The sequence below is a fragment of the Typopeltis vanoorti genome, chromosome 20, assembly GCF_054136105.1.
Source record: "Typopeltis vanoorti isolate ZY-2024b chromosome 20, IOZ_Tvanoo_1.0, whole genome shotgun sequence".
In the NCBI taxonomy this organism is placed as follows: domain Eukaryota; kingdom Metazoa; phylum Arthropoda; class Arachnida; order Uropygi; family Thelyphonidae; genus Typopeltis; species Typopeltis vanoorti.
In genome coordinates, this window is record NC_143568.1 from 94,416,399 (window position 1) to 94,441,670 (window position 25,272).

Below are 25,272 nucleotides of genomic sequence, written 5' to 3' on the forward strand. Positions count from 1 at the left end.
TCTCCAAAATAGAAGCTATTTCTGACAAGGAGTAGACATCTGTGCAGCTGAACCTTACTTGGACAGTCACTGCAGTTGATCTTCATGTACCTCCCCAGGGATATGCTTATTAAATGCAGCGTGGCATTTTGGTTTGGGAGGTTATGCAAAATATCACTCCACTCTTCCTGGTGGCAATGCTTCTTATTTATTAGAACAGCTTATTTGTGAGGTTGCCCTGCTAATTTCGTAATGGTCCTCCATATTTGGGGTAGGCAGGATACTTATATGATACACTTATGAATAACCAAGCAAAAAAATTTCTACAACTATGCCATTCACTGCCTATTAATAGTATTTTTATCATTAACTATATGAATTCTCTAGCCAATCTGTCTGTATGTGGTATAAAAAAACTTGATTTTTAGGGATAAAAACTCTACTAACTCTGTAATGAAAGCAGCTAACTTGTCTTCAATTGAAAAAGACCATATAACATTCCTCTTATTGTATGCACTGAACTCGGACCTTTTCCAATTGAAGGGTGCAGTCAGATCATTCTTTACTGTGCTACAGAGGCACCACACATACACACACACACACATATATATATAATAAACTGATGTCAGATATTAAAATTATTAATAATCAACATCAAATCAATAAATATCTCTGAATGAACTTTTCTGTGAATTTCTGTTAATTTTTTCTTACTAGCAAAAGTGAGTAAGGGTTAAAGTTAAAGTTTTAAAAAAGTTAAAGTTTAAAGTTAATATATTAACTTACATTTTGAAAATCCTTTCTTTCATGGTTAATATATTAACTGATTTTGATTTAATAGTTTTTCAGGTGGGGAAAAAATGACAAATATTAAAAATTATTTAAAAAAATGGCAAAAACATTAGATTTTATGGTTTATCAAAATATCCAGAATTCACTCCATTTTAGCATGTTAGGAAAACATTTCATCATCTGCATAAAATGAACTCGAGGGTTTAATTTACTTGCTTGATAGATAAGCACATTATCATCTAATCATTTCTGCCTATCGGGATCTTTTTCCCTCTTGTGGTCATTCTCTACATTCTTCACTAGACTTTTGCATTTGTTTTCTGAATTTAAATTTCTCACTATTTCTTACTTCCTTTACTTTGTATAGTACAGATATATCCTAATTGTTTATTTCTTTGTTGGCTGTTTTAGTGAACAGATAATAAACTGATAAAGAAAAAATTACTCACTGTGTGGCAATGCCTTTTGTAATTTAAAAAGTATTATTCTAAAATATGTATTTATGATTTTCCATAAAATCTGAAAATCCAGACTTACTTCAAAAAGTGGCATCTTTTTCTCTTTTTACAATTGGACTGCCACTCAAGACAGGATCTGGTGATAAATATTTTTATCATAGTCTTCAACATTTAAAAAAAGAAGGAGTTGTATTGTGGACCAATAGCAAAAATAAAATAAAAAAACATTCTCTTGGGATTAGTAGGTCCAAGTGGTTTATCACGAGGCCAGAACTTCACCTTCTGTGATCCTAGGCTATGTAAAGTTAACAGGCCCCAAAAATTAAAAATATTTTTATTATTGTGACTAAATGCACATTCAAAAATGAACATGAATGTATAAAATTAGGTTGAAACGTGTTATACATTAATTTTTTTTTTGCATTTTTTTAGGATCAAAATTATGTCAGCTGCAGTTCATTCTTGATTTTACTTAACTGTGAAAATGATTTAATCCTCAGAAATTCATTACCATTAGATTCAAAAATACCCACAATGCTATTTCTAAATTAGGAATGTCAAATGAATATTATCTTTGAAGAGTTGATCAAAGTCATGCTATATGTAATATGCATAAAAACACTGTCTCCTCAGTGATGCATGTTTCTGTTATATTTGATTAAAACTGTCCATATATTTGTAGAGAATTATTTTCCCCATATCCTCTTTATCAGCAAATTCTTAGAAAACTTGAAATAACTTTTTGATCTCCCTTCATATTGTGAAGTGCTGGTGCTATAACTTAGTAAGTTAAGTCCACAATTGTTTTAATAACATCTGAGGCAAAAGAACTATAAATAAATTACAATATTATGCTGATATTATCTCGATGAATGTAAATAATACTTGATTTGCAACACAAATATCATCCACAAAAGTAATCTGTTCTTAACAATGTCTATTCACAAGTGATGTGAAAGGAATTTTTTAATAATGTTATAAAGGGGAACTCAAATATTGTTGTTTAAAGTTTGACTTGGGATCTGCTAAGTTAGTTAAGAGTACATATTTTGATCTAGAGAATAAATAATAAGTTAAATCTAAAATCCCCAGTAAGATAGTATGTATGCGTGCGTGCATGCATTCGTATAAATAACTCTGTGCATTCCAAAAGAATGTATGCTTTGCTTTCTAATTACTTTTTCAAATTTGGCAAATTTTGCTTTCATAAAAAAAATTTATGAAACCATTCACTACTATACCATTCAGTATTCCATCACAAGAAATCCCATAACATTATTTGCCTCAAAAGGAATGCTAATGGGATTTACAATGAAATTGTGTTCTATCCACCCAGCCGCCTAGCAATTATTATTATTATTATTACTAGGCTATAGCTAAAACAACTAAGACTGTGGCTCACAAATTAGGTCTTAACTTTGTGCATCTTTTTGGCCAGTTTACCTGTTTTGTTGGATGAAAAAACAATGTTTCTAAGAGGAAAAATTCCTACTACCTGTATATAAGTTTTGCTAACTCACCTTGAAATGCTGTGATAAAGGGTCTCTGTGTTCTAGACAGAATTCAAACCCAAGTCTAAAGATATCCATAGTGCCCCAACCAAAGGTTCACTGCACTTTAGCTCTCACCATTCCTGTCATAACTCTTTTCAGTAGTATTAAATTTCTACAATTTAATACTACTGAAGTCATAATATTTAAGTAATAGTGTAATAAATAATAATAGTAAATAAAATAATAGTAAAAAACCGGTTATCAGTAATAGTGTAGATGTGGCAGCCCTGCAAGAGGATTTGAATAAACTAGACAGATGGGCAAATGAATGGGGGTATCAGTTCAATGCAGCAAAATGTAAAGTCTTGAAGTTTGGGATTCATCAATGGGAGGATGCATACTCGATTGGAGGAGGTAGGGGAGACAAGAGATCTGGGGTTGATGATTGATAGAAAACTGAAATTCAGGGAGCATATTGCAAAGGTGGTGAGGATAACTCAGAGGATTGCTGCAATACTGAGAAGGACGCTGACCTGCAGAGATAAAAGAGTTATCATTCTGTTGTATAAGACCCTGATCAGACCACACTTATACTATTGTTCTCAGATTTGGTCCCCAGGATTTGAAGAGGATAAATTGACTGTGGAAAAGGTACAGAGATGAATAACAAAGATGGTTTCAAGACTGTACAATGAGTTATGAGGATCGACTGAGGGAATGTGGACTGCAGAGTTTGGTGTATAGAAGAAGGAGAGGTGATATGATCGAGACTTTTAAATTGTTGAGAGGCAGTTACAGGGTACACATTGGAGAGTTCTTTCACTTGGTGGAACGGCGGGAAGAAGTGATGACAAGGGGTCATCCTTGAAAGTTACGAAAGGAGACTGTGCGCAAGAGGGTGAGGAGTGGTTTCTTTGCGTGGAGGGTGGTTGAACCTTGGAATGCATTGCCTGAGAGAGTTGGAGCAGGAACAGTCAATGGGTTCAAGGAGTATATGATAAACTTTGTGTTTCCTAAAAACGACCTCCCACGATAAGTCTTTTGACTCCATGGAGGCCTGGATAATAATAATAATAATATAGTGATCATAATCCAGATCAGCTGAAATTAAGTGACAAAAACAAACAATTGTGACCACTATCACATCTTACATTCAGAATTTCACTTTTATGAAACTTCTCTGAAATGCCAGAAATGTTTTTGATGCATTCACGTTTTCTTTTAAAATTATAATTCAAAAGAATATAATGTACTGTAAGAGAACCTCAGACAATGTCAAAGCATCGGTGTCATTTGCTATGCTAATTACTAACGCTTGTAAATCTGATGATTTTTATTTTTTAGGTGTTCTAACTTATTAACAAAAAACCACATTTACTTTCCTTGTAATCCCATATCTCATCTAGATATAATACCGATTTTATGATTCACAGTTAATGTTAGACATTTTATGAAGAGTAAAAAGAGAACAAATGCTCAAACTACAAAAATGTCATATGTACGTATGCTTTAAAAGTTTATGGTAACATCTTTTTTGCACTCCACTGCTCTCAAACAGTAGTTAATTGGGTAAAGGAAATCCACCCAAACCCAAAACTTTTTACTCTATTAAATGTATACAAAACTGACTATATATATATATATATATATATATATATATATAATATAATATAAATTACAATAAATAACTTTTATTATTAAAAGACCAGAAGATAAATGATAAAATATATATACAAAGAGCCAACAAGTTTCACTAGCCACTGTCTAGCATTTTCAAGGTTGAACTGGTGTGAAAACAAATGCATTGAGTTACATCTCAAAAAACATACACTTTAGTAACTGTTAGGCCGTTACATTTGATCATTTTGTTTGAAGGCGTGCATGTGTTCGAAAGCTTCAGTCAGATACCGGTACATGACCACGTGTTTTGTAGTTGTTTGCATATTGTAATTCTGTTGAACTGAGAGAGATGATGAGATTTTTCCATATGTCTTTAAGAACAATGCCCTGATTTCTATTTAAATTATTGCTGCGTAATACCACAGCTGCTGCTTTTAAAGTTCTGTATCTGTCGTCATTCTCGATGTAAGGCATAGAACTGTTTTTCCAATCTATAACGTGATTTGATGTTGAGAAATGATGTGCTAAACCAGATGTGATGATTCTGTTATGATCGACATCCCCCACATGTTCCTTCTGTCTTATTTCAAAACTTCTCGAAGTCTGACCAATGTAAGAAAGGCCACACGTGCATGGAATTTCATATACTCCAGGACATTTGAAGAAAGGTACCTCATCTTTAGGTGATCCTAATATTTGTCTGATCATGGTAGTTGGTTTAAAAACCACTCTGATGTTATGAGCTTTTAACATTCTTGCCAATTTTGTGGAAACTGAATTAATATATGGAATGACAGCTGTGGACACATATTGGGGTACTGTAACACGTTGGTGGTGGTTATCTTTAAATAGCCATTTGTTTAAAATGTTAGAAGGGTATCCATTAAGCGATAGAGTGTTAGATATTAGTGACAGTTCTCTCTGTACCTCTGTTTCTTTTGAAATCGACCTTAAGGCTCTATTACGGAGCATGTGAATGATGCTGTGTTTTTGTGATCTATGATGGTTGGACGAATAATGTAGATATCTACCAGTATCTGTGGGTTTCCTGTAAATGGACAGTTGGAAATTGTTATCTTCTTTCTTCACTAGGATGTCAAGAAAAGGAAGTTCTTTGTTCTTCTCTAGTTCTATAGTGAATTTTATCTTATTGTGTAGTGAGTTGATTTTGTTCAGAAATACGAGAAGGTTTTCCATGGTGTCTTTCCAGATGATGAACACGTCATCGACATATCTCCACCAAATTGATGGTTTTGGTACAATGGTGGAAAGAATATCCTTTTCAAGTTTTTCCATAAAAAGGTCTGCGCATGGTGGTGACAGAGGGCTACCCATGGCTAGTCCTTCCAATTGTTTGTATACAGTGTTGTTGAATTTGAAGAAATTTGAATTCAGGCAATGATGAAACAGTTGTGTGATGTCTTGAGGGAAAAGATCTTGCAGAATGTTAACTACCTCTACGATCGGTACATTAGTGAATAAGGACACTACATCTAGACTAGCCATAATGTCCGTTTCTGATATTTTAATACTCTTGATTTTTTTCTACAAAATGTTGAGAGTTTTTAATGTAGGTCTGTGTGTGTCTAATTGTTCCTTTCATTAATTTTGCCAGATGATTACTCATGATGGGATTTTTATCTAAGACTTGGTAAGTGGAAATGTCTGCTAGTAACAAATTAATCTTGTCGAAGTAATCTTTCGAGTTGAGAATGACCGTTGAATTTCCTTTATCGGCTTTTGTTATTATAATGTCTTTGTTGTTACGTAAGTTGCGGAGAGCTTTCTTATCATAAGGAGTGATATTAGGTATTGGTGGTTTTGCTGAAGCAAGAATAATCGTACTCTTGAACCTGATCGCATTTGCTGTAGCCTCTGGAAGAGGAAAAAGACTTTTTTCTATCCCACATATGAAATCCATTTTAGGGATAAAATTAGGGGAGATGGCAAAGTTGAAACCCTTTTTTAGGATTTCTGATTTGTGATTAGAAAGTTAAAAATCACTTTGTTGTTAGGCAGACTGTGATGCGACTGGAATTTTTTCTTATATAGAAATTCGAATTTTTTAATTTGTCTAATTTTACTCGTTGTGAAAGTTTTTTCGTAGCTACGATGTAATACTTGGTCTATATCATTCCACGTCATGTAGTCTAAACTGTTTGATATGTCATCAAATTGATCTCTACACTTCGCGTCAATAATGTTAAGCTCATACCTGGTATGTTGTATCCTTTCTCTTAATAGCGCTAACGAAGTCTTGTGATATATTCTTTTTGCTGCTGTAGATTGGATATGCCCTTTTACTACTAAGAACTTCGGGATGATAGCGAAATCTCTACATCTCTTCAGAAAAGTAAGGTGGTTTAGTAACTTAGCTTTTTTGCATTTGTTCTTCTCAAAGCACCGAACTTTATGTTTCATTTGTGAACTTAACTTGTACATATTTGGTCTGATGTATTACAATAAATAACTTTTATTATTAAAAGTTATTTATTTGTATATATATTTTATCATTTATCTTCTGGTCTTTTAATAATAAAAGTTATTTATTGTAATACATCAGACCAAATATGTACAAGTTATAATATAAATTAATAAGCAAAAATCTGATTTTAGAATTATCCCTTCCCTCCTATAGGGGAAGGATAAAAAATATTCCTGAAGCATATTTTATCGGTATATCATTAGGCATACACTGACTTTCTGCCAGTCTGATTAAAATCACAGATATTATTTCTGGAAAATTTTCCATGTTACTCTTCTAAATTAATATTAATTTTTATGGCCATTTTGCATATTTTTCTTTAGCAGTACCCCTTTTATGATGTCATTGGCTTTTTACTCAATTTTTTTAGGGCATTATTGATATTTTAAAGACACAGATACATGAATATAAGGAAGGAATAATTTTGGACATAACTTTGTAAGATGTTGAAGTACGACAGAAAGGGGGGGGGGTGTGGAAATGTAGAGATAGAAAGATGTGGGAGAATTGCGAATAAAAAAAAAGGATGCGAATTTAAAACCCACATCTTTCTATCTCCACATTTCCACCCCCCCTTCCTTTCTATCGTACTTCAACGATGGTATATAAACGTTTATCGTTATACACCTGATGCTGCTCCAAAAGAAGACAACCAAGAACATCCTACAAAGGTATGTCCAAAATTATTCCTTCTTTATATTCATGTATCTGTATTTAAAATATCAATAATGCCCTAAAAAATTGAGTAAAAAGACAATGACATCATAAAAGGGGCACTCCTAAAGAAAAATAGGCAAAATAGCTGTAAAAATTAAAATCAATAATGTTTAAAATCATTTAATTCATGCTGCTCAGTCTCATTTGGAATGTAATGGAAAATTCTAAGTCAGTTTCATTATATGGTTTCTTATATATTTTAAATGTATGAATCATTTAAAAACTTAGGTAGGTTTAAACTGCAAATATTTCTAAGTATATTATATATATATATATATATATATATATATATACTGCAGATCATAATAATTTCCAAAATTCTTTTCCTTGCCTCTTTGTATGTGTTTCAAGATAATATAACTTCTGCTATTAAAGAACAAAATATTATTGACAGATAATATCAATACTATTCATATATCAGGTCATGGTATAGTCTGCAATGATTTGCAGTATATACCATGATCATTTGTCACACATCCTAGAATTTCCAGGATGTGATCATGACACCTCCCACAATGAATCTGCTGACATCATGGAAGTCTTTTAATAATAAAAATTTCAAAAACTATGGGGGAAGAGGGGCCACTATACTTAATAAGTTTGTTTATGAATGACTTTAATAAAACAATTATGCAGTGATAATCCTATTTTTTTTTTATTCACGTTACTTTGTTACTAACATATCAACCTCCTTCAACTTGAAATATATCACTGTTTCTATGGTACTTATTTTTTTTTTTAAATAAATTTAAACTGAATTCTAGCACCCAAATTAAAAATCTAGTTTAGAGATATTATACTAGCACTCCTGATAATATTTTAAATTATTATCATTGACAGGCTACTACTGCCATTTAGCCTTTAACTTTACTGGTTTTTGATTCTGTTTTCTTGTTAGCCTCTGATGATCTGTAGTTCATAAACATAAACAAACCATATGATAATAAAATAAATAGTATTAGCTGATTTGTGCTTTTAAACTCATTGTCAATTTGAATGTCTCTCTCCTTCTGCCCCTGTTTCTTCTTTTTTTCATTTACAAAGTGATCTCCATAATGCTTTGAATAAAATTCATCGAAATTATATATCGTTGATCTACCTTTTTGCATCGGAGGTCTTGCTCTTGTCTCACGGCTTTCATAGAATTTTGCGTATTCATGATCTGCAGTTTTTTTAACTGGAGCTTGAGCACACGGGAATCCTAATTTAGGTACGAATAATCCTTTATCATATCTTTTTCTCAAAGTATAGTTGCCCAAGATTTCATAAGCTTCTGTAATTTCATGAAATTTTGCTACAGCTTCCTGACTACCTTGATTTCTATCAGGATGATATTTCAGAGAGAGCTTGTAATAAGCTTCCCTGACCTGTAACTGAGTTGCTTCTGGTTTTATATCAAGCATTTCATACAAGTTTATCTTTGCATGACCACACAATTTTGCACATGTAACTATCATCCGTTTGGTATTCATAACGCGAGATGTGGGCACGCATTATTAATGATTTTCTTTCAATAAGTCAACTTACTCCTATGCTATCTTAAATAACACATGCATTTACAAAGATACAAAAATCTGTCGGTATTCTGCAGAAGCATCTATCAGAAAAAGTCTCATCAGCAAACTTAATACGTTTCTTCAAGAATAATCTACTGCATATAGACAGTATATATCTATGTGTGTGTGTACGATACCACAGGATGGGAAAAAATGTTAATCATTAACCCACTTCCCAAGCGGATGGAAATCTTTATTTTTATTACTAATTCTTCACGTTACAGTATCCAAACGCTAGGGCAGTAACTAACACATAAGTTAAGAGTAAGACTCTAAATTTACAGCCTTAGGTTTGGGCTAAGGCTCTCTGGTGCAGAGATAAACAGAGACGTCACATCCGTTCGGATTTTAGCGCCACTGTGGGTAAGCAGCGGAAACAGAGATCGGCTGGAGTGTTGATTGCCACGTGCTATGTCCGTTAGGTAAGTCATTTTAAATAACTTGTCATTGTTACGAGACAACTTCCTCAGGCAGCATGTCACAGAAGGAACTCAAAGAGTATTATATCTGATTATACTGTCAGAAGAGGTTTTAGTTAAATACGTGACTGTACTCTTCGGTTGGTGACAGTCATCAGGTGTACTGACTTGGGAAGTGGCTAAGTTTATGGATCTTCCATTTGGAACACGTTACATGCTGAGCAGACAATTATGACCAGCTGACGAGTATACTAAATTCTGTCCCATGATATCGTTTTCTAGATGGGAAGAATATCGACATTATTTAAATTAAGGGGATATTAAATCCCGCATTGTTTTAAAACCGAATAAGAAACTCAAAGATCGAAATCAAAGAGTTTCATGCCGAATATAGTAACTATAAATATCGGCGACTACTAGCGTAAGCTAAAGCACGTAGTTCAAGTACATAGTACAAACTAGGGCAACTCGTTGCAAAGGTGGAGAAAGTTCTGATCGCTATTCTTAGCATTTTCCATAATGTAAAACCATCTCCTAGGAGATGTATGATATTATACATTATGGTGGGAGATCACTACCCAGACCGGTTTCGATCTTTATTGAGATCTCATCAGTGAGTAGCTTCCTATTGAAGCCTGTTGGCTCTTTACTTTAAATAAGAATATCGACATTATTATTATTATTATTATCATTACCACCCCAAGACCTCATGCAGTCAAAGACTCATCTAGAAGGTCCTTTTATCACACACACAGGACATCATACCGTGTTTTAAACACATTCAAACTCTTTGCAGACACCACATTCTCAGGCAAGGCATTCCAATCATTCACAACTCTGCATGAAAAAAAAAACCTGCCTCTCGCTCCCCTACTCACACCCACTTTATACAGTTTCCACGGATGACCTCTGGTTCTCCCCTGATCTCCCACTATTCTCTGTAAAACTTCTCCAGCATTGATCTTATAACAACCCCTTGCCAACTTGTAGGTTTTTATCATATCTCCTCCTGTCCACCAGACTCTGCAAATTACATCTTCTCAATCTTTCCTCATACCCGACATTCCTGAGATCAGAAACTACCTTTGATCAGTCTCCTTTGGACCCTTTCCAACATCTCTTCATACTTCTGAAAACCCAGTGACCAAATCTGGGCACAATAGTCCATGTGTGGCCTAATCAAAGCCTTATACAATGGAACAAGAATCTCCCTACTTCTACACGTCAGTGTCCTCCGCATCATTCGCAGAAGCCTTTGTGTTGTCTTCACAATTTTGGCGATGTGTCCCCTAAATTTTAGATCCTTATCCACTATCACCCCCAGATCTCTTATTTCCTCTACCTCTAACAATATATTCTCACCAAGCATAAATTCAGCATCCCATCTTTGTTTTCCAAATTTTAAAACCTTACATTTTGCAACATTGAACTCACATCCCCATTTCCGTGCCCTATCACTCAATCTATTCAAGTCTTCCTGTAAGGCCACAACATCTTCACTACACTTCATGGTTCGTCCCAACTTGCATCATCTGCAAACAACTGAATATCTCCATCCAAATCTTCATCTATATCATTAATATACAAGTTAAACAGTAATGGACCTAAAACAGACCCCTGAGGCACTCCACTAGTGACTTTCCTTTTCCTGGATATCGCTCCCTCATACACAACTTGTTTATACCTATCAGATAGCCAGTCTCCAATCCAATGCACCAATCTAATATCCAACCCCATCTGCTCTAGTTTAACTGTCAACCTATCATGAGGTACTCTATCAAAAGCCTTTGTGAAATCTAAGTATATTACTGTGTATCCTTTTCCTCTGTCCAAGGAAGCAGTCATTTTATTGTAATAAGTAAATTACTAAAACATGACCTCCCTTTAGCAAATCCATGCTGTCCATCAAAGATAATACCATTGTTATCAACCCAACTCTGGATCCTAGTTCTCACAAGCTTCTTCAACAACTTAACCACAACACCTGACACACAGATAGGCCTATAGTTTGATGCTTGAGTTCGATCACCTCCTTTATGAAGTGGAACAATCTTGCCTTCCTTCCACTCATTAGGAACTTGACCGAGTGCAAGACTCATATTAAACAAATATGTCAAGGCAGGTGTCAACTCCTTGGCACGTTCTTTCAGAATACGTGGTGATATATTATCAAGGCCCACAGCCTTATTAACATCCAGTTTACTCAACTCCCCCATACACCTCTTGCTCACCTACAGTCAGTCTCTCCTCCCCATCATCAACTGCTCTCAATCCCTCCATGAAGTCACATTCACAAGATTGAAAGATCTTTATGAACTGCTCATTAAGTATCTCCACCACACATTCTGCATCAGCTGTCTTTATACCATATTCTCCCATCAATGTCATCCTTCCATAATTATTCTTTCTTTTGCTGGCTACATATCGAAAGAACTCCCTAGGATTCTTTTTGGCTTCGTTAGCCAACTGCTGTTCATACCTCTCTTTAGCTACTCTCACTAAGTCACCCTCCTTGCTTAGTCTTCGTAGACCTCATGGAATTGGTTATTTCCACTTCTCTTATGCTGCCTCCATAATGCCCTTTTTCTCTGTATCGCATGGTTAATCTCTTTATTCATCCATCTCACACCCACCTTATTTAACCTTCTCACCCTTGGAATACATTTAGGACATTGCATCTACTAAACAGTTTTTGAAAATCCCCCAAGCTGCATTGATCTCTTTTCCAGCTAACTCCTCATTCCACGCTACACCCGCAAGCTGTCTCCTGAGCTCTTCATAATCACCCCCCCCCCCCCTTGTAGTTCCACATATACCCTTTTCTCACAGAGGTCCTCACACTGCTGGCAACCACCCAGGTAATCACCTCATGGTCACTCTCACCAATTGGTGGATGATTTGACACCTCATTTATAATTACATCCTCTAATGAGATGACCAAATCTAAGACCCTCAATCCTTGTGTGCCCTCTGTTACATACTGTTTGAGGTAGTTATCCCTCAAAAACTCAAGAAACGCATTTTCTTTACTTCCAGTTGCGATCGCATCATTCCAGTCTATATTGCCATAATTAAAATCACCCATAATGTTCACCCTTTTCTTATTTACTTGGCTAATTTGATTGTACGTTTCATTATCACCACCATCCACATTACCTGGTCTATAACAACATCCCACCAAGTATTTGATTCCATTCACCTCTATCTCACACCATACTGCCTTAAAACCACTGGCACTATTTCAATCTTGCATCTCTACTTTATATGGACAATACATCACTGATGTAATATTGAATGTCTCTAGAGTTCGGAGAACAAACAGGAACAGACTGAAATGGATGTGTAATTTTATATTCAAGAGTTGATCTAAGAATCGAGACGCAAGGGAAAGAATTCATTATAACTAATTAATAATAGAAACACGTTAATTTAATTTTTTTATTTATAGAATTTTCAGCTATGTTTCATAGCCATTGTCAATACAATCGTAGACGAATTTGTGCAGAATGACGTCTGGCCATAATAACATAAACAGAAAATTCTGTGAACTCCTGGATAAGACAGTAGAGGATATTTCACTTGAGGAGAGATAAGGAAAGTAATAAGTTTACAAACTGGATGGAAAGAGACTTGTAAGTCATTCTGATGAAGGAGTCTTAATATTTTTTCTTAAAGTCCTTTAGCGATCTCATACGGAGGTAGCAGGGTTTTTTCCTCCCGGAAACTCTGGTTTTTCATCCCGCATACAGACAAATCGGCCCTTCAGAATACATGCAATTTTCAGACAAAAAATACTTCTGGTGGTTGTGGGCAGTAGATGGTGCTGATGTAGATGATTGGTAGTAGCAGCTCGGTGGTGGTGGAGACGGAGAGGTGTACAGTGAGTGTCCTGCCGCGATGAGTCTTCGGACTCCTTGGAAGTGTCACGAATAGTAATAATAAGAAGAAGAAATACGAATTCTTGATGCAGGTTAAGACTACAGCTATAATTATTGATTAAATTATTGATAGTTTTTGTATTATAACCATTAAAGACAAAGATAGCTCTGTTAATCGACATTTCTTTGTTTAGAAGAGAATTTGTGGAACATATTTTATGAACTCTGTCTACTAGAGTTATGACTACATCACATTTATCAGATTGTCACGAATTTCTTTAAAAAATTAATTTAGTAAGTCCAAGAATTAAACTTACCTTGGAAGTAGAAGATAACAATTATCTTCCTTTTCTGGATGTTCTCATTCTGTGTCAATCAAATGATAATCTACAGTTCTCAATATATAGAAAACCAACTACTGAAAAAATGCATTGATTGTAGCTTACATAATCAGAAATATGGTGTAGTCAAGCCTCCAGTAGACAGAGCTCATAAAATATGTTCTGCAGATTCTCTTCTAAACAAAGAACTGTCTGTTGTCTGCTAATTTTAGGTGGTATTATGTGTGACAGATACAGAACAGATTAACTAATGATCCCATTTTGCTGAAACCTAGCCAACTTGGTGTATGCTACATTGCACTCACTGCTACCTCTTCAATTGATGAACAAACTCAAGTGTATGAAGGGGAGGTATTAGAGCTGTTGCACAAACTGAATAAGAATTTGGCAATAGAAACTGATGGGATATCAGCATGGATGCCAAATGAGTGTTCAGCTGAACTGGCTATTCTTTTGACTAGGCAATGTAATTTGAACCTCAGAACAGAGAAAATTCCACTGGAGTGGAAAGAATGTATTATAATCCCATCGTACAAGGTGGTGCAAAGAGTGATATGTCTAACTATTGATTTATCAGTATCTCTGTAGTGGTGATAATTCTAGAAAAGTTTAATAAGATCTGACCATTACATTAGATAAGGGGAATGGATAAGAGGATGCTTGTCAGATATGAGAGAGTGGTATATGGGGAATGTGAGGCTGCAAGATTTAAGGTGACCACTGGTGTACCACATTGGTATACCAGTGTGAGAGAGTAAAAATTGTATTATTGGTATCCAGATATGACAGTACTGAGTTAAGGAGGAGGGTGAGGATAGCAAATGATTTCACATGCAGGCTGTGTAGAAGAAATGGATGCAAGTTTTTACATGTGTGCAATGTGTTTGATGGCAGAAAAGACTTGTATAAGAAGGATGGCCTGCACGTGAATTCATTTGGCATCAGGAGCCTGGAGAAATTACTTCTTGGTATGAGACATAATGCAGAGAGTCAGGGAAACTTCAAGAGCATCAAGGGAAGAATGGGAAAAATGTGTGTGAAAGTTCACACAAGGGAGTAAAAAAATATGCTTTGGGTTTGCACCTTTTAAGTATGTTTGGGGAGGGAAAAGAGAAATTTTTTGAACAAGACCAAACAGGTTGCATATCTAATTATAAGAATAGGCTAGGTGGTAATTTATTATGTCTATACACAAATACTAGGAGCATTAGAAACAAGAGGGAGTTGAGTTCATTGCTTTATTGAATACGATGTGGCCTAAGATTGTTGGCATTAGTGAAAACTGGTTATCGGAATCAGATATGGTAAGTGGGATCAAGTGTAATGGGTATACTATTTTTAGGAATGACAGAAGATATAGGAGAGGAAGAGGAGTACTACTAATGATATCAGATGACTTGAGTCCAGTTAGGGTAGAAACACAAGAAAACAATGATGATAATAATGTCCCATGTAGTGGTGAGTTTGAGTCTATCTGGTGTGAAGTGGAGGTTAACAGAATGAAATATATGGTGGGGTGTTGCTACACACCTGGTGGCTCAGTTGTAGAGGATGAAGAAATGCATCGCCTATTTAGTCTTATAGGTATCAAACAAATGATCATTATGAGTGACTGTAATTTTCTAAACATTGATTGGGTAATGAGAAATCTCATGATACAACTTTCTCAAGCAGCATGTGAAAGAAGGAACTCAAGGCTAAAGAGGTGCGAGTGCAGGTATTGTGAATGAATTCAAGAAAAAGTATGATTGCTGATGCAGGTGACATGTGGCCTTCCTCTATGACTCTCTGATTCTCTGGAGGCCTCTCTTAATAATAATACTTATCTTGGGAAATTGTATAATGTGTTGTGTGGAATTTGATTTTTTGAAATTTTTCATGGTATAATGAATCAAAACAAAGGAAATTAGCAATTGCCATTGCTATTTTTGTGGCATTTGGCATACTGTTAAGTTATATTTATATCTTCCTCCTTTATATCATACTACTGACAGCAGTTAAGTACATGCTACTTTATATAATATCCCACTTACACCATAACTGGTAATTAGTTTATGGAATTAACAACGCATATAAAGTATATTAATTAAAGGTAACTTTAATGAATAACTTCTATATTTCGGCAATGTCACATTGCCATCTTCAGGAACATAAAGATATGGTATGTGCACTCAGGAACTAACACAAAGCAAATGAGGAAGAAAGCAAGAAACTAATATTGTTCCTAAAGTCCTAATGGTGCCCTCTTGCGGGCTAATTTGGTAGTCTTGGCAGTTGGGCTGAAGTTCTCATAATAAAAGTCTCTCAAATTTGGGGCAGTTTCATGCACCCAAATTTGTTGAGGTTAGGAACGTTTTTTAGAGCTGCTGAAGATTCTTTGAATAATCTTTCGTATTTAAACTTGCTGCGATGAATTATTTTTGTTTTCTTCCAACAAATTTTATGGTGGGTATCTAAGGCATGGTCTGCCAGCCCAGAGCGGCTGTACTGGTGAAACCGGATGTAGAATCATCGCAGCAAGTTTAAATACGAAAGATTATTCAAAGAATCTTCAGCAGCTCTAAAAACTACATCCGGTTTCACCAGTACAGCCGCTCTGGGCTGGCAGACCATGCCTTAGATACCCACCATAAAATTCGTTGGAAGAAAACAAAAATAATTCATCGCAGCAAGTTTAAATACGAAAGATTATTCAAAGAATCTTCAGCAGCTCTAAAAAACGTTCCTAACCTCAACAAATTTGGGTGCATGAAACTGCCCCAAATTTGAGAGACTTTCATTATGAGAACTTCAGCCCAACTGCCAAGACTACCAAATTAGCCCGCAAGAGGGCACCATTAGGACTTTAGGAACAATATTAGTTTCTTGCTTTCTTCCTCATTTGCTTTGTGTTAGTTCCTGAGTGCACATACCATATCTTTATGTTCCTGAAGATGGCAATGTGACGTTGCCGAAATATAGAAGTTATTCATTAAAGTTACCTTTAATTAATATACTTTATATGCGTTGTTAATTCCGTAAACTAATTACCAGTTATGTCTAACCAACGTATAAGTCTTACTACTAGAATCACTTACACCATATAATGGTATTGAACATCTGTTCTCTTGCAATTTTGTAATTAGCTTTACAGATCTACACAACTTGCAGATCATTGTTATGTTCCCATGATTTCGCAACTATTTATAATGTATTAAAATAAAATGTAATCTTAACAACATTTTTAATGTATGCTTGGATGCTGGTATTAAAAATATAGGCACTCAGCAGAAGTTAAATCAACGAAAGAACTTAAAATTCATTTGCATACAAAAGTTTGTCACATCTTCCTATTCAATGAATTTAAGGACAGAATATTTAGTAAACATACAAAATCCCCTTCGAATGAAAGAGCTCATAATTATTAAGAGAGACCTCAAGGGATTCAGAGACTCATTGAGGGAGGTCACATACTATTTGCACCAGCTATCATACTTGTTCTTGAATTCATTCACACTGCTTGCACAGACACACAACAACCAATGGCAATCCATTGCAGTCACACACCACTCTATGAGAGAAAAATCTAGATCTCATCCCCCTTCTTAGTGACATTCATTCTTAGCTTCCAAGGATGCTCTCTTGTCTTTTCTCCCACCCTCCATAAAACAAAAAATTCCATCAGCTGAAATCCTGTATAACCCTTTCAGAAGTTTCTAAGTCTCAATTATATCACCCCTCTTTCTCATGTTTGCTAGTGTCTACAAATTCTCAATCTGTCTTTATAATCAGTATTCCATAATCCTGATATAATTTTTAACACTCTCCTTTGCTCTCTCTCCACTGTATCAGAATCACAAGATACCAGGTCTGGTTTCTATTGCAAAATAGTCCAAGTGAGGTCTTATCAAGTCTTTGTAAAGAAGCAAAATGATATCCTCATCTTTGCATATCACAGTTCGTTTCAGTATTGCAGTTATCTTTTGAGTTGTATTAGGAATCTTTGCTACAACACACTGAACTTCAGCTTCCTATCTACTAACACTCCAAGATCCTTAGCTGATCAGTTTCTTCTAGCATAATCCCACCAATATAATATGACATTGGATATTTAATCATGCCAGAGTGCCTGGCTTTACATTTACTGACATCCAAATTCTCCATTTTTCCATGCCCAAAATTCTAGCATATTCAAATCATTCTGCAAGTACTGCACACCAGCCACATTCCTCCTTATCTATCTTTGCATCATCAGCAGATAGCTGTATGTCACCTGTCCAATCTTTCCTAATGTCATTAATGTAGAGATTGAATAATAGCAGACCAAGGGCTGATCCTTGTGATACCTCCACTGGTTTCACATCCCCCCATATAGCACTTTTTATCTGTCTGTGAACTATCCTCTTATTCATGTCAGTATTTTATAATCCAATCCCATATTCTCCAATTGATGCAATTCTTCCATGCTGTATTCTGTCAACAGCTTTAGCAAAATCCAAAAGTGTCATGGTGTATCCATTCCTTTTGTCTCACTCATTGGTAACCTTATTTGTTTAAAGATTTTTAACTTGGTTATACTATAAATTAAAGATGCAATGAAATTATATTCTTGGTTCTTTATATTCAAGAAATGATATTCTCATCCTTCATACAAGTGTAAGCAAACAAAGTTTGTGTGTGAAGTCACTTCATGACTGGACTACTTGTATATAGAGTTTAATGACTACATTGGTTGCCTTGGTATCCTGTAATGCAATGCACATATCCTTACAGACATCCTTAATGCTGTGCATTATGGGAAGGGCAACTACCCAGTCTGGTTTCGGCCTTTATTGAAGTCTCATTAATGGGAGCAAGACCCAGAAGTGATACCAAGGTTGAATAATGCAGAAGTCATATTTCCATATACAAGTAGCCAAAAAGTGTCGCACCTTATTACTAAAATACTCTGGATTAGAGATAGATGTTGAAAGTTTTTTCACTTGGTTATACTATAAAGATGCCAAGAAATTATAATCTTGGTTTCATCCTTTATCTAAGTGTAAGCAAACAAAGTTTATGTGTGAATTTACTTCACGACTAATAAGATGGGACATCTTTTGGCTACTTGTATATGTAAATATGACTTCTGCATTACTTCATCCTTGGTATCACTTCTCGGTCTGGCTCCCACTGATGAGACCTCAATAAAGGTCGAAACCGGTCTGGGTGGTGGTCCTTCCCATAATGCATAGCATTATACATATCCATAAGGATATGTGCATTGCATTTTGGGATGCTAAGGGAATATTGGATATTAAGGGAATATGCATAACAGTATACATATCCACAAGGAGATGTGTTTTGCATTATGAGAGATACTGGGATAGGAAAGCTTGCTTCACCTTTGCTACGAGTTGCCTGGTGTTGTACTACTTACCCAGGTAAGATAGTAACAACACTATATTCAGTCCTGAAGATATTTTCAGGCGCAAACTTTGTTTGCTCTCACTGGGATAAAGGATTAAACTAAATTTATGATTGTCTAACCTAGTGAAAAAAAATTTTCAACATCTCTATAGAGCCTTTGTTAGATCCCATCTTGACTACTGTGCACACATCTGGTCACCCGAGTTTCTTGGGAATGAGAAGGATATTCCCCGGAGGTGAGTGACAAGGATGGTAGTAGGTCTGTGGAATGAACCTTATGAGGACAGGGTGAAGATTTGTAGGTTACAGAAATTGGTTGACAGGTGGGAAAGGGGTGATATGATTAAGGGATAAAAATTACTGTAAGGTTTTTACAAGATTAATACAGAGGAAAATTTTCAGAAGAGGTCTGGTGGTGGTAGAACTGGGGGCCATCCTTGGAAATTAAGCAAGAGCGTGGTTAGCAAGGGTGTCAAGACTGAATTTTTTTTTGCTTGGAGAGTGGTAAATGAGTGGAATAGGATGCTAGTGTTTGTTATGGGTGCTATGACTGTGAATGATTTCAAAGCAAAGTATGATGGATATGCATAAATGTTAGGTAGTGCTTGCCATGATGTTTAGGGCCTCCTCTCCATGAGTCCATGGAGTAGCTCCTAATAATAATAAAAATAATTTTCAGATGGTAGATGATGTTTATCATCTGTTGTGAGACCACCTAATTTATTGTGGGCTGAAATTGCTTAAAAAAAATAAAGTGAACAATGGTTGCTCTCATGATGAATTTTTAGTCTCTCTGGGATGTCTGAATATTTACAAGGGCTGTTCGATAAGTCAGTGCAAAGTCTAAGTATGTATCAAGGTTATTTTTAGTTGCTGGCAATTGTTGGAGGATCACACACTAAGTTTCAGTCAGATAGATCTATTACTCTGTGTTTGGTGTTCATTTGAATTGATCAAGTACTGTGATTTGTCAAAAATGGGTGAGAAAGAATTTCGTGTAATTGATTAAACATTACTTTTTGAAAGGCAAAACGGCTCAGGGAACCAAAGCTAAGCTTGATAAACATTATGGTGAGTCTGCACCTTCGATTAGAACAGTTTATAAGTGGTTTAGTAACTTTCGAAGTGGCCATATGAGCACAAGTGATGCTGAATGTTCTGGATGCCCTGTTGAGGTCACTACTCCAGAAATTATTGAAAAAAATCCATGATATGGTGACGGATGATAGAAGAGTGAAGGTGCCTGAAATTGCTAAGGTTGTGGGCATCTGAAATGACCGCATACATTATATTTTACATGAACATTTACATATGAGAAAACTATCCACAAGATGGGTGCCGCATTTGCTCACACTGGGGATCAAAAGTGTCAACGTGTGAACTGTTGCAAAATTGTTAGATTTACTCTATGAAGTCTTTTCGCATCCCCCTCCCTACTCTCCAGATTTGGCTCCCTCGGACTACTATCTGTTTCCAAACATGAAAAAATGGCTGGCAAGGAAGAGATTTTCATCAAACGATGAGGTGATTGCCAAAACGATTGCCTATTTTGAAGAGTTGGACAAATCATACTATATGGATGGGATCAAAAAACTCTAGCATCGTTGGACTAAGTGTATAGACCTCAAAGGAGACTATGTTGAAAAATAAAAAATGTTTTCTTCATTTCTGCACGTACTTATTGAACAACCCTTGTAGTTGCAGGTATTTAGATTTGCCTAGTTTTAAATTGTAGGTTGTCTGTTGGGTAAAAGCTGATCACACATGGGATTAGTTAAATGCACCTGAGCTCTGCACAAAAATAATTTGATGAATTGTTAGGGCTATTTAAAAGAATTAACTGTGGTATTTATTAATTTAAGCAGTAATTATATTTAATATGGTTTTCTTTGTAGGAGGTATCTATACTAATTTGCTTGAAATAAGAACCATGTCAGGCCATCGTCCAGAACATAAGGCACCCCCAGAAATAGTAAGTGCTTTATAAATTTTCTGTTAAAATCAGACATTTAATAAATTAAACACTCACTTTTTAGATCAAATTCTGCAAAGAAAAAAAATTGTTTTATTATTTATTTTGGAGATAGTCAGAAAAATATCACCAAAACAATTTATATAAGCAGGCAGAAGGTTGTGTTATGCACTCTCCCTTGTCACCACTTTTATCAGATTATTTTATGGAACACTTGGAAGAATTTAAAGATAAAATTAACATTTTCTCTAGAATAGATTTCCTTAAAAAAGAAAATAATGGAATCTGTTGTTTTGGTCTCACTGGTAAAGAGGGAAGTGGATAGCTCTCAGCTTTTCTGTTTACAAGAAGTAGACATTCACTGGTTACGTTCTCTAGAATGCTATATGGCACATGTTATATGTTTTTCTAAGGACACTCAGACTAGAATTACAGTCTATAAAAGACATGATTCTGAGGATATTTTCCATCCAAATTGCAACACATCTTGGACATTTGTTCTCTTACTAATAGCCCATCATCTGATACCAAGAGAATTTCCATGTTTTATATAAAAGGCATTTCTGATTGAATCTCAGAAATTTGGAATTCTAATCGAATCTCGTTAATTTGGTTGTCTGGAATTAAAAAATACCTTCAAGCCAGTAAACATGATTTTCTCGATCGTGCCTTCCACTGAAGACAAATTACCTCACTGAGGAGCATACCAGATTCCTTGTTCAGACTAGTTGTACCATAGACATCCGACAGTCATAAAATATTGCCAGCCTAGCTGGCCGAGTGGTTAACGTATCTGCTCTCCAGCCAAAAGGCTGCGGGTTCGAATCCCACTGTGGGCGTGGATGTTTGTGATTGTCTGTGGAAATATTAGTGGTAGTGGTTGGCAGTAGATGACGGTGTAGTTGTGATCAGTTGGTGGACTATGAGGGGTGGAGACCGAGTTGTAGAGTAGGTGTCCTCCCTCAATGAGTCTTGCACTCCCTGGAGGTGACTAATAATAATAATATGGATTCCATCTGTTTTCTCCAAGCTGAGAAATCTGGTTTTGCAGAACATGGAATGTCTGCTTTGGAACAACACAAAAATTCTTCACACGTTTGCTTTCATATTTTAGAGACTCTTCAAAAAATGCTATGAAGTTCTTGCAGCCTAACCAAAATCTTAATCAGAATTATTTATTGTTTGTTTGTCTATGTTTTGTGTGTCATTTCAGATGATACACAAAACATCATTTCAGATGCACCAAACTGTGTTCACACTTAGTGTTAAGGAAACTTACAAGAGTTGTTATCTGATTGGTGCAATGACTTTTAAACTCAATTATTTTTAGAATCCAGGAAATGAATGATTCAAAACCAAATTAAACAAAGTATATATTTAATGAAACTAAACACAACTCTACAACTATACAAGGTAAATATTCATATAGTTTGCCCACCGATTAGAGATCCTTTGACACTTCTGCGCATCTCAGAAAAAGGAGAATCCATTCATAATAGGGTAATCAGTCCATATTGTGGGATGAGTTGTTTATTATTACCGGTCGGAAAATTAACTTTTATGATTATTGTAGTTAACTATGTTGCTTGTATAACAGTTGGAAAATTTTACCTATAAAGCACGTGATTTCACATGTTGGCGACCAATTCGGACGTCCTTCATTTCTTTCTCCCCTTCAGCATGAATCGACTATTCTTGGAAAGATGCGAAGCAGGGACCTACAAACGGTGGGCAAACTATAACTGTAAAACTAATTGGATCTTATGCCTTCTATATAAAACTATACTTTTTAAGATCTCCTTTATCTTCAGAGAATGAATTAATTTACTCGCCGAGTAATTTTATTATTAGTTTGTTTTACATGTACAGCAATCCCTTGATTAGTTTGTCATTTTCGATACCCAAATTCGATTAGTGCACCTTTAAAATTATTAGTGTGGCTATATACATCTTTAAAATAAATGTTACAGATTTAAAAAATTTTCGATCTATACATTTTTTATGGCTAACTATTTTAAAAAATCACTCACCAGGATGAAAACAATTTAGTTACCGATTTGAAACATTTTACAGAGTTATTTTTTAGCATATTTCAAGTTTTTCTTCCAATCAGATTACTTTTCGAATCATTTTCACACTTCTGTTTTTTGCTCACTAATTCTTTTAGTGAGGTTAGGAAAATAATTTAAAATAAAAAGGTTCGGAAAACAATTGCATGAGATATGATCAGCAAAATGCTATGTAAAGCAGATGACATAAATTTTGGCGGTAAATTTGGAACACAGCATATGGAAATAGTGCTGTGTTCCAAATTTACCGCCAAAATTTATGTCATCTGCTTTACATAGCATTTTGCTGATCATATCTCATGCAATTGTTTTCCGAACCTTTTTATTTTAAATTATTTTCCTAACCTCACTAAAAGAATTAGTGAGCAAAAAACAGAAGTGTGAAAATGATTCGAAAAGTAATCTGATTGGAAGAAAAACTTGAAATAATAAAGAAAAATGAACAAGTTGAGTCCAGAGAAAAGATAGGACAAGAACACAAAAATGGGTGAATCAACTGCTGAATACAAAGAGAAAGGTAAGGCTGCTTGAAGTTAATCATGCATGCACTGAAAATCAAAGTATTATAATGATTGAAATAGAGAGACTTCTTTTTACATGGATCGAAAATTGTAACCAAAAACGGATCTCGCTAAACACTGGCCTTATTAAATCAAAAGCATTGTCTCTTTGTAACCTGGAAAGAAAGGGCTATCAATGATGGAAAAGAAGAAGAATTCCACGTTAGTGCTGGGTGATTTGAGCGTTTCAAAAAGAGAAATAGCCTACATGATGTTCTAATCACAGGCAAAGCTGCGATTTGCAGATAAGGAGATATCCAGAGATTTTGAAGAAAATTGTGTAAGAAGGGGACTATTGTGATCAACAAATATTTAATGTCGATGAAACAGGCCTTTGTTTGAAGCGAATGCCTTCCAAGACTTTTCTAGCCAAATCAGAGAAATCTCAGCCTGGTTATAAAGTCGCAAAGTGGAATGATATTACTGCTAGTAATATGCGATCCATTTGGAAGCACATTCTTCCACATTGTGCAAATGATTTTAGTCTTTTCTAATGAATGTAAGTTAATTAAATCTCATTCTGAGAAGTTGAGTGATTCCAACCTGCTAAATTTAGATGCACAGCAGGAAGATCCTGAAGAATATGAAGAAAATTTAATCACTGACAAGCCCAAAGAGTTTTCACAGAAACAATTTGAAAATAGTTTTCGTACAATTGAAATTTTTAAGCAGCAATGCTTGGAGACTGACCTTGGTGAAGAAAGAACCTGTAAAATTTGCAGAAGAGGCAATAGGGCCATACCGTCAGTTGTATGAAAAAAAGAAAACAATGCCTGCCAAACTACGTTAGCTCAATTCTTTGTTAAGAAGCAGAATAATAAATTTATATTCTGAATATGTTTTATTGTCTTTCAGCTTCATGGTTTTCCTTTAACTAGGCCTTGAGACATACTCTTATTCTTTTATAAAAAAAATTAAGGGTCAAAAAAGAAAGATATAATTTTTTCATGTAGTACTATCATATCCTGTACACCCCTTGTGGGTACATGGCAAGAATTTGATGATGATGAAAAAGAAATCCGAGGAATCAATTATACATTTTCCCATTATTATATTCGATTAGTGCGTTTTCGATTAATGCACCTGTTTTAAAGAATGCATTAGGAACATTAATCGAGGGATTGCTGTACGTAATCAGCCTACTAGACTGAGCATTTTGTTTTTTCACACAAGTGCTTTCAAAAACAAATGTTCATCGAGTCAGTTCTTTATCAGGCCTTTTCTCGAATCTAAAACTTCTATTTTCTCCTTAACTACCATGGGACTATCTAGTTTTTTCTTTTTTAGCATATATTGTTCAATTCATCCTCACTGAATATAAATATTGTCTTACTTTGGGCAATTTAAATATAAGAAAAACAAATCACATTCTTTACTAGAGAAAAATAGATTCTTTTGCAACAAAATTTTATCAAAGAGCTCTTCATTAATGTCACTTTATAGTTTCAGGTTTGTCTAATTCCATCACTTGTTTCTGAGAAAATAATTGATCAATATCACTTGTGCCCTCAAGACAGAAAAGGAAGCATCATTTTTTGCATTTCT

At 35.1% G+C, this 25,272-nt stretch overlaps 2 protein-coding genes across 2 annotated transcripts in view; one reads left to right on the top strand and one right to left on the bottom strand.

The window, feature by feature from the left end:
• Positions 1 to 8,183: 8,183 nt before the first annotated feature.
• LOC150095674 (dnaJ homolog subfamily C member 30, mitochondrial-like) lies at positions 8,184 to 9,327 on the bottom strand. The gene has a single exon (XM_090410459.1). It carries the CDS (start codon positions 9,014 to 9,016, stop codon positions 8,399 to 8,401), a length of 618 nt encoding a protein of 205 aa, XP_090266585.1. The 5' UTR covers positions 9,017 to 9,327; the 3' UTR covers positions 8,184 to 8,398.
• A 126-nt stretch (positions 9,328 to 9,453) lies between these two features.
• Positions 9,454 to 25,272, top strand: part of LOC150095675 (18S rRNA (guanine-N(7))-methyltransferase) — a 136,094-nt gene continuing 120,275 nt past the window's right edge. The window contains exons 1-2 of the mRNA XM_090410109.1: positions 9,454 to 9,522; positions 21,022 to 21,098. Coding sequence (XP_090266235.1) covers positions 21,057 to 21,098 — 42 coding nt within the window. The 5' untranslated portion in view covers positions 9,454 to 9,522; positions 21,022 to 21,056. The remainder of the gene's footprint in view (positions 9,523 to 21,021; positions 21,099 to 25,272) is intronic.